Below are 10,211 nucleotides of genomic sequence, written 5' to 3'. Positions count from 1 at the left end.
GCTCTAATAAAAGGCCACCGCGCGGTCGCGGCCAATTTTTTCCGTCCCAATTAGGGTTCTGTTAATTAGTGTTTATGCCAAAAAACCGATCTACATAACTGGGCTTTTTTTCCATGTCCCGATAAATGATGATCTGAATTCAAATCTCTCCTTTTGAATTTTTGATTCCAACCATGCAGATCTGACTGACTTAGATTCCACTTTATATTGGTAGACAGATGCTACCAAGAGTTCTCTATAAAGAAAAAACGCGCCAGACGGGAGACATAACCTACAAACAAAACAAAGCGGGTTCTTGCTGAGAAGTTATACAAATTTGTAATATGCCTAACGTAAAGTGTTCTAATCATTTTATGATGAATAATTAAAGAGTGTGCGTTAATAATTCAAACCTTCAAGATCCTGTTATCCTTTAGACAGTTCGCTACACACACCCAGTTAAAAGAAGGATATCTGATCAGAATACAACGTTTGCAAATTTGAGGTATGTGCTACAGAGTACAAATTTGATCTTTGTCTTGTTTGAATGTTGTTTCCCTCCTACTGCCTTTCCCTTTCTTTTCTCGTTTTTTTTTTTTTTTTCTTTCGTTGCTGACCTGTCAACATTGTTTTTTTCACTAAGATAACGCATCGAAACGTTCAATAAAAGCGACTTATATTTCTGGCAAAAAAGGAGAAAATAATTCACATTAAACTTGTTTATATCCTGTCGCCACTGGTAATTTATTCAATACGAACCAATAACAAGACTACGAGCAGTTGCCTGTTTTTCTTAGGAACAGTAAAGCTAGCAAACCTCACGAGTAAGCGCAAAAATTGCTACCCTTGGCGCGTGATTCACCTGCTTTACTGTGCGTAAGAAAACAAGACACTGCCCAAAGTCCACAGTAACAAATGTATAACTAATCCCTTCGGTTTTTCTTTTATTCGCTAGAATCAAGATGGCTTTTGAAAAAACATCATTCCTTGTCTTCGTCATCGCAGCTTTCCACGTGGCGGTGATAGCAAAACAGTCCATGAAGTCTGGAGGTAAATATTCATAATAATCAGCACGAAGCCAAGAAAACCGACAACATGTAAAAAAAGGTACCTTGGGAAGGGGCAAACTGTTTCCATAAAGGTGATTAAAAATATCAGAGAAAAAAATGAAAATACATGTAGCTTGCGTGAATCGATCAAAAATCTTAAAATCTTGGTTCGCTCGAAATAATAACAAGCGAAATAGCGAAGGAAGGTGCGAAATGTTTTCTTCCAAGTAACTGAGAAAATATAAAAAAGGGATTTTTTTTCTTTACTTGCAAGGAGAAGTAGATTGCGCATATTTCTCCAGACACTCGAATCTGGTATACTTTTGCCCAAAGATTTTCCAGTGGCTAGCTTTGTTTGCTTTCATAAGTTAAGCTAGTGATCAGAGTTCTCTCGACAGTGGGTGCTGACCGTAAAGCTTTTTTTCCCTAAGGTGACCTTTGAGACGGAGAGTGGAAAGAAGTTTTGTTGTGAGCTGAAAGAGTAGAAAAACCTCTTACCCAGTTTAATGGCTTAGCTCCCACGAATCCTCCATAGCTCAGTGCATAGGTTCAACTCCTGTTAGGAACACTCGGACTTCCTTTTTCTGAGTATGACTGTGTCACTCACTGAATTCTAAAAGTAGAAGTTGCTGTAACAACCATACATATTGTCAGCCGAACAATTAATTAACGCCAAGTCTTTCTTGAGTTAAAGAGACAAAAACCACATTTCGTTAGTTTTATTTTTATGGGAAAGAACCACAATATTTAGTAACCCAGTTTCCTCGATTTAATTTCACGCCATTTAACGCTCAAATAAACGCCGGTTAAAAAAAAAAAAGGATAGATTAAAATAAACGACTCCTCCGTTTATTCCAAATACCACGACTGAATGTTAGGTTTCAAATTTATTTGAAGATGACGGCTGTGTACCTTATTCTCATAGATAATTTACTTCACTCATTTCACGTAAAACAAAACAAGCCGTGTTACCCTCTTCCTCACAAACATCTCCTTGCCAGATGTGGTCATTCCGCTCCTTTCGCTTAACCAATCACCTTAATTCGATCGATTTTGAAGTCCTCTTCGCGTGATACCTCTAAAACAAATGTTTTGTATTTAGCTGAAGGATAACCGTGAAATTTTTTTTAATTATTTAAAACAATAGAAACTAATTTAATCTACGCTGTAAGAGCGTGTAGAACTTATGCCAGTTTGTCAGCTGAAAACATTCGCTTCATAAACACACTGAAATCTCCCGTTAAAAAAGGACTTCCAACATTGTTTCCACCAAATGATTGTTACTTATTTCACTGAATAGTGTCATTAGTTTGTCTTTAATTTAATTTCATAAGTATTGAGTATTAGGTGCTCACTCGTTTTGGCTTGAATACAAAAGTTTTTCTTATGATTTGACTAAGGAACAACAGCGAGAGCAAAAGGGCGTCATTAATCTCTTACCCAGATGTTTTATTTTCGAAGAAAACATCTGGAAAAACTCAGTCACGTTCTTCAATCTGATTGGCCAATGAAAATGGCACGTGCGAACAAACTTTTTAGATCTTTGCTTTGCATGCTCGTAGAATAATCTATCTTGACACTTCTGCCATTTTTGAAAGTCGGTGGTTTGTCATATCGGTTTTCCTAAACATACAGCATTCTAATAGTGTTTTCTCTCTGTTCAAACTTTTGTGAAAAATTTTGCTGGCAATGTGACCCGTATTTCTCGCGGCTTAGCCGCTCGCTTCTAGCAGCTCCGTCGCCAAAACTTTATTTCGCGTGCCCCTACAATACAACCAGCTACGCAGGCTAGAGTACTCATGGAGTAGAACGTTGCAGTTTTGTTAAAGTTTATTTACAGTTAAATATGAAGAAACAGATTACACAAACATAAAATGTGTTGCTTAGTCTCTTATTTCTGATAAACCAGAATAATATCAACAGCGCAGCGATAATTATAAATTATCAAAACTTCTCCTGCAGATTTGTCAGTGATTGAAATTATATTTTTCTCGTGGTGTTACATAATGTATTCAGAGTGTTGTCACAAACATTCCTTGCAGCTTCCTTTCTTTACTTTGCAGCTTTCCCCGCGGAAAAGGAAGTCCTTGATGCGATAAGGAAACAAAACGACGAGGTTAAGAAACAGCAAGAAAAGGTTAAGAACCTAGTCGACAGAATAGCCGCAGAGATTGAACGTAGCAGTTGCTTTGAAGGTAGATAAAAATGACTTCACATTATACAGACAGATTTAGTTGGATGATGAATGATGAATGTTGCTGGGACAAGTTTTCATAAACATACTGCTTGTTAATAGTGTTTTTCTCTGTTCAAAGTTTTGGGAAAATTTTTGCTTGACAGCCTCAGGTTAAAAACAGTAAACTTACAATCTCCAAACTCATCTCACTCATCACTATACGTTTAATCATTGTCTTTGTCACCAAAACTATGAAGATTCGCGTTGTTTGCCTAAACAACGTTTCAGTGAGATGACGTAACATAGTTTAAAAGGGAGATACGCAAATACACTGGTATCTGATATAGGCATAATAAGTACTTACAGAACACATTTGAACTCCCAGAACTGGAAAAATGATAAGATGTAATTTCACACACTAAAAGACCGCCTAGAAAACATGACATTCCTCAGTTACACAAACTTTTTACCTTTATACCGAATCAAATCTACATGAGCGAACTAATCAAATTACTGTTCGTTTTGGATCCACCTCTGATAATGTTATCAGTTGCATAAAATACACGCTATGCAGTTGGTAAGACAGGAGGGAGACTAGGTGACCGATTTCGGGAACATCTCCGAGACATTAAAATAAATTACATCCAGAACGGTCGCTCGACACTTTTAAGACCCATGTTCACCCTAAAGAAATTGCGCGTCAAGCTGAATTTCACACAGAAAATCGCTAGCGAAAAAAGATAGTGAAAGCAATCCACTTCCATCAATATGTCGGTTAGACAACCTTCTTCAGGGGCTGCAAAAAGCTAGGTAAAAATGAAAAAACCGCTTGGAAGTTGCGATATGATTGGTTGATAAACATAGAAAGCAGAAATGTGTACAGAAGCCATTACAAAAATACCGATATAAACAGATTGAAAGCCCATTTCCACCCTTGATTCAATGCGAACGTTGTTTTTGTTTTGAAATCGTGCTATTGTTAAATGATGCAACCCGATAGGCGAGCTATTTTTATTGAGCGTTTCTCAAACGCAACACGCAGGTTGTCGGAAATCGCGCTGTGTTCTTGTGAAGTTGCCTGAACGGTCTCGTCGAGTACAAATCGACAAATGTAAGCTTATTTCTTCATTAAATCCGATAAATCCATAGCCCACGTGCAGCCGTACCCACCCAGCTATGGCTACACGTAGGCTAATAAATCCATTGCCTTTTTTTCATTTGAAGGTTCGCCTCAACGAACTCTTCATCGCGTCTGTTCATCCCATATAGGGTTCAAGAGTCCTGCAATTGGAAATTAAAATTTTTTCTCTTATCCAAGCCCGCCCCCTTTTTTTAACTATTAACTTCACACAAGTATAACAAGGAAATGCAACGAATATGGAAAGCGCCAGTGCTGTTACGTTGCTCAAACATCATATTGTCGGTGGTAACCATTGCATTCTTAAGTTTGTCATTTTAAGTTAAAGATATGCTGTTGATATTGATGTTATACAAAATTTCCTATTTAATGTTGAGTGGAATGTTTGTTTTTCTATTAGATTGTTCCGGTAGAATGCTCCACTTCGAAAAATATGAAGACCTGCCAACCGAAGGTGCTCACGCCGTTGAAAAGTTCAGTATCGATGGGAGTCTGTTTCTCGGCTTCGCTAGCTATTATTATGGTAACAACGGATACAACACAGACTCTTACATCTACAAACTGGACGATTCAACTGGAAGATTTGTCCTCTATCAGACCATAGAAACCAAAGGAGGACGCGACATGGAATATTTTACGATCGCTGACAAGCATTACCTTGCTGTTGCTAATCGCAGGAATAAGACTACACATCGATTGAACTCCGCCATCTATCAGTGGGATGAAACTCACTCACTCGTCTTGCAAAACATTCCGACACTCGCAGCAACTAGTTTTAACTTTTTTAAAATATTGTCGGACCTGTTTCTCGTCGTCACGAATAATTATGATGATACTACGCATAGTTTAAACTCAGTCATCTACAAGTGGGGCAAAAACCAGTTTAACAAATTCCAGGAGATAAGAACCGAAGGTGCTGGAGCAAGCACAACGTTTGCAATAAAAACTGAAACCTTTCTTGTTTTTGCAAACCGCAGAAGCGACAATCAGGGCTATTCCGTCCGGTCCTCTGTGTACAAGTGGTCAGGTGACCGCTTTGTCAAGCTCCAGTCTCTTCAGACATATGGTGGCTATGATGTTAAGTCCTTCAGCTACAATGGTGAGACAATCCTTGCTTTTGCTAATTCGCGGAAGGGAAATTCTTTCAACATCAACTCGTTCATTTACAAGTGGAATGGCAGTAGGTTTGTTCTGTTCCAGTCCATTCCCACTCACGAAGCACGCGCCTGGGAACCATTTGCGATTTGCGATGAGGCGTTCCTGGCTGTTGCCAACTTCGAAGGGAAGTCAGTTGTGTATCGTTTGTCCGGATCACAGTTTATCAAATACCAGAAGCTTTCAACTCAACATGCAATTGACATTTAAGCATTTGAACACAAAGGTAACACTTACCTGGCAATTGCAAATAATCACGATGAAATTGGGCGCCAAAACATCAATAGTACTCTGTACAAGCTGGTATACAAATAGACAAAAAACACTGCACAAGCCCCGCAAATTTACTCTTGGAATTCACCATACTATCACAATTGTAACGAACACTAAGAGTACTGTAACCCTACCTAAGGTAAACAAGGTTGAGAAAGGTGCTTCTTACCTCGCTCACTTTTATAAGTTTTTCATATTTGAGAAAACAAGACGAAAAGTTTTGATTTTTTATGAAAATTTTCTAAGAATGATTTCGCATGTTACATGAGTCAGGCAATCAATGTTTGACCGACAGAGTTTTCAAAGATCAGATTCTTTGTTTTTAGGAAAAAATAATAACTTTTCCTAAACTAAATTTTTGTTTTTATACAATTTTAGCTGTTTTCCATTTTGATTACGTTTGGGTCAATTTGGGCGGAAATCTTAGGGTTGCGGGAAATCAAAGAATCCAAGAAAAGCATTAATTTTAAAGTCGCGACTTCAGTAATTCCTGCCGCACATGACAGCTCATTTTTCGCCGAGAACCTTAAAGGAAACGCTTTAGGAGATACTATATATTCTCCAAGGGCGCTTTTTAACGGTAGAAATGGATTAATAATAATTAAAGGCTTTTCAAGAACACGGCCTAATCTATTTGCACTGATTCTGTGATGCTAGATCACGGCATCTCAGGATATGCTATCTCCTTTACGTGTCTACTTACCAAACAAGCCATTTTTAAGTAATTATCTCGTGTATGGTTCATTTGTCACATTGGTTAATAATGTTTTAGACCACCCTGTTACAAAAAAAAAGGGGGTTAAGGGCAATTGACCTGTAAAATGTTTGCTGAAATTGAATCTCGGAAATTGCATAGCAAAAAATATAGTTAGGAGGCAGCATCAACAAGTAGGGCCTAATTGGACAAAATCTGTAATAACAAGATACATACTATCATCATGCAGAGGTTACTCTTATAGTTAATGCCTCTATCGTATAATTCTGGCTTGAAATGGCTGTATTAACATTATAGACCATTGACAGCATTACTTCCTTGAGCATGTTGAACACGTGCCATCGATTAAACTGTCTGTGATTGATCACGATGTACGTAGGTGATCACTGTAGTTTAGATTTGCTGTAAAACATTATTATGTGACGCAGGTAAACTTGTAATATTAATTATAATAACATTTCGATATAACGCGCGCGCTGATTGGTTGAAACAGCGTGTTTTATCAGAGTACAGATGCACGGAGCAACGGTGTTACGCCACCGGCCCGTTTGTGAAATTCCTGGACTTCTCTCTCGGTTTTATTTATCTATTATTACTATAATTTTTCGATCCAGACGTCTTTTATAACCTAGAAAACGTAAACGAGCTCTTAGCTTCAATGGACGTAGACCATCCTGTGCGCATACAAGGTAAAAAAAAACACTACAAATAACACGGTGATTGAAAGTGAAGTTTCCGAAGAAGTTAGCGACTAAAACACAGAGTCAAGTAGAAATATAAACAAACAGAGATTTGCAAACATGTCAGCCGCCGAAATGATCGAAATTACATCGAAGGCAGAGACGATAAACACCAAAAATAGCATAAATGGACAGCTCAAGATCGGAAAATCGGAAAATGAAGTTGGTTTTTAAAATGAGGGTGAATGCGGGGGTAAATAAAAGAAGTAGGGAGAAACACTCGACTACGTCTCGTGTTTCCCCCTACACTTCTTTCGTGCTCTAGCCGCTTCCTGCGTGCTTTACAACAGAACAGAGCACAGTCGAGGCTTCTTTATTTGTCAAAGAAAAGAAATTTAAGTACTGTACTTATCTTTGTGTGGGAATATATTAGCGCAGACTGCGAACACGAAATAAACCTAAATTGAAAAATGGTTCAAAAAATGTGCACGTTTTGTTTCACATAGTATATTTTACCGTTTTGCGCCCACCAATGTTATCCATGAGACGGTTTTTGGGCTGTCTGTGGATACACCCCTATGGTTGGCCATTCGTTTCAAAATTATGACATGATATACGTGGGTATTTTTGCCGGCGCGTATACTCGTAACATCCGTTATGTATGGGCTTTCATCCCATATATATGGCCATTTATTTCGCGTATATACGCGTACTAAAATACGCGTATATATGCGTCACCACCAGTGCGCATATATGCATAATTAATGCTCATATATACGTGTCCTAAAAGGGCCCATATATACGCGTGCTATTATGCGCGTATACGCAGGGTTTCGAAATTTCGTCTGTGTATGTAGGCACGAAAAGTACCTTCATTTGGGAAGGCCTCCATGTATGATGGCAATGAAAAAACGTGGCGGCGATTTTAAGATCTCTTTTTGTAGCCTTTCTTCTTCTTTCTTCTTGTCACTGCTCTCCTACAACAGAACTCTTGGAGACTATTACTCGGCTTTTAACCGACTGTTCAAGGTTTTATCCTCACGCTAGTGATCGCAACATGGCGGAGAATTTGATCGTCCGTCTTGAGGTTGCTGTAGATTCTGTTCGCCGTTTGGTTGATTTGTTGGACAGAAATGATCAAGCGAATGACGAGAGAATGCCACATCTTGAATCCCTGGTGAGACAGCTTCAAATCTTATTAAACAGATGGGAAATGTTTGCAATAAAAGCAGTTTCGTGCACCTCTTTACGCCCCACTGTTAGGGTTTTGCAAGGTGTGTCAGCTACACCTAATCCAAGAGTGGGTCGCCCGGGGTACGAAATTTCAATACCTCAATTGGAGTTTCTATAATTGGTCCAGATAACAAGAATGTTATTAGTTTCCAGAACTACACTTTGGCGTAGAGTTAGGAACGTGGAGTCATTTTCCCTTCAAAGTCGTTATACAACCATCTCAGATTCTGATTTAGACAAATAAATTAAACATGTAAGACGTGGGTTTCTTAATTCTGGTATCAGCATGATGCTGGGACATTTGCGAAGTAGAAATATCTATGTTCAGCGTCTAATTCTAATTCTCTCTGGCACATTGATGGACTGCGCACTGCCTTATCCGTTGGAGATTTGTAATACATGGCGGGATAGATGGGTTTTTCAGACTTATAGTGTATTTAAGTTGTGCAACAAACAATTATGCCTCGACAGTGCTTGCCCTCTTCTTAGAAGCTGTTGGGAGGAATGGATGGCCCTCTAGAGTGCGTTCAGACAAAGGGGGGTGAAAACATAGAGGTAGCAAGAGCTATGCTGAGGCAAAGGGGGTTGGATAGGAGGAGGATAATTGCTGGGCTGTCTGTACACAATCAAAGAATTGAGCGTCTTTGGAGAAATGTCTTCATTGGAGTTGGCCATTTTTTCTACACCCTGTTCTACCATTGAAGTTTCGTTGGAGTTGGCCAATTTTTCTACACCTTGTTCTACGAAATCGAAGAAAATGGTATCCTGGAATCGACGAGTATTATTGATCTGCTTTGTTTGCCTCACATCTTTCTTTCAAGAATCAACCATCAGTTAAATCCCCTTGTTGAAGCATGGAATAATCATCCTGTACGCACAGAGGGTAATTGGACTCCTCAACAAATCTGGGTGAATGGTATGATTTCTCAAGATAATGCAGGGCATACTGCAGTCAGGGGCATTGCTGATGACAACAGCCAACCAGATGAGTTATATGGTGAAGACCCAACAGGACCAGCACCAAATGAGTTTGACCTGGGCAGTGTTGAGGTACCAGACACAAATTTCCCATTAACTGACACAGAACTTGCAGCTATTTCGTATATACAATCTCTTGCCATGAGTAATAACTATGGAGTGGATCTCTACTTGGAAACTCGACAACTTATTTTGGTACTCAAGCAAGCTCGCCAAAATTAAGCAACAAACCTTTGACTTATCAGATAATCTCAGTGGAATTACATGTAACTTAGACAGAAACATGGATTATGAAATAAAGTACTTCAATGAAGAAATGTTGAAATTGTTCTGGTCAATGTTGCATTTTATAATGCACATATAAAAATCATTTAGTTTAATTGAACGCCAATTGAACGTTGATTCAATGCGGTCGTTTGTTTTTGTTTTGAAATCGCTCTTTTGTTAAATGGCGCAACCCGATTGGTGAACTATTTTTATCGAGCTTTTCTCTTACACAACACTCAGGTAGTCTCTTACACAACACTCAGGTAATCCGGAAATCGCGCTGTGTTCTTGAAAAGTTGCCCGAACGGTCTCGTCGAGTAAAAATCTACAAATGTAAGCTTATTTCTTCATTAAAGCGGATAAATCCATTGACGTATTTTCATTAGGTTCGCCCAAAACGAACTCTTTATCGCGTCTACTCATCCCATAAGGTTGAAGAGTCTTAATTGTCCTTGGAAATTAAAACTGTTTCTCTTATCCAAGCCCGGCCTCTTACCATCAACTACACCCAATTATAACAAAGAAATGCAACGAATATGGAGACCACCAGTGCTGTCTCAAACATCAT

The 10,211-nt window shown here is 38.7% G+C and overlaps 1 protein-coding gene across 1 annotated transcript in view; it reads left to right on the top strand.

Moving 5' to 3' along the window:
* Positions 1-940: 940 nt before the first annotated feature.
* The window catches only part of LOC146455192 (uncharacterized), a 30,767-nt gene continuing 21,496 nt past the window's right edge, over positions 941-10,211 (top strand). The window contains exons 1-2 of the mRNA XM_085094559.1: positions 941-1,029; positions 3,092-3,223. Of these exons, the coding sequence (XP_084950685.1) occupies positions 942-1,029; positions 3,092-3,223 (220 nt within the window). The 5' untranslated portion in view covers position 941. The remainder of the gene's footprint in view (positions 1,030-3,091; positions 3,224-10,211) is intronic.

This window comes from Pavona decussata, unplaced genomic scaffold (genome assembly GCF_977016875.1).
Source record: "Pavona decussata unplaced genomic scaffold, jaPavDecu1.1 SCAFFOLD_282, whole genome shotgun sequence".
Taxonomy (NCBI): domain Eukaryota; kingdom Metazoa; phylum Cnidaria; class Anthozoa; order Scleractinia; family Agariciidae; genus Pavona; species Pavona decussata.
Note: the sequence above shows the minus strand (reverse complement) of the source record. Positions and strands in the feature narration are given on the sequence as shown.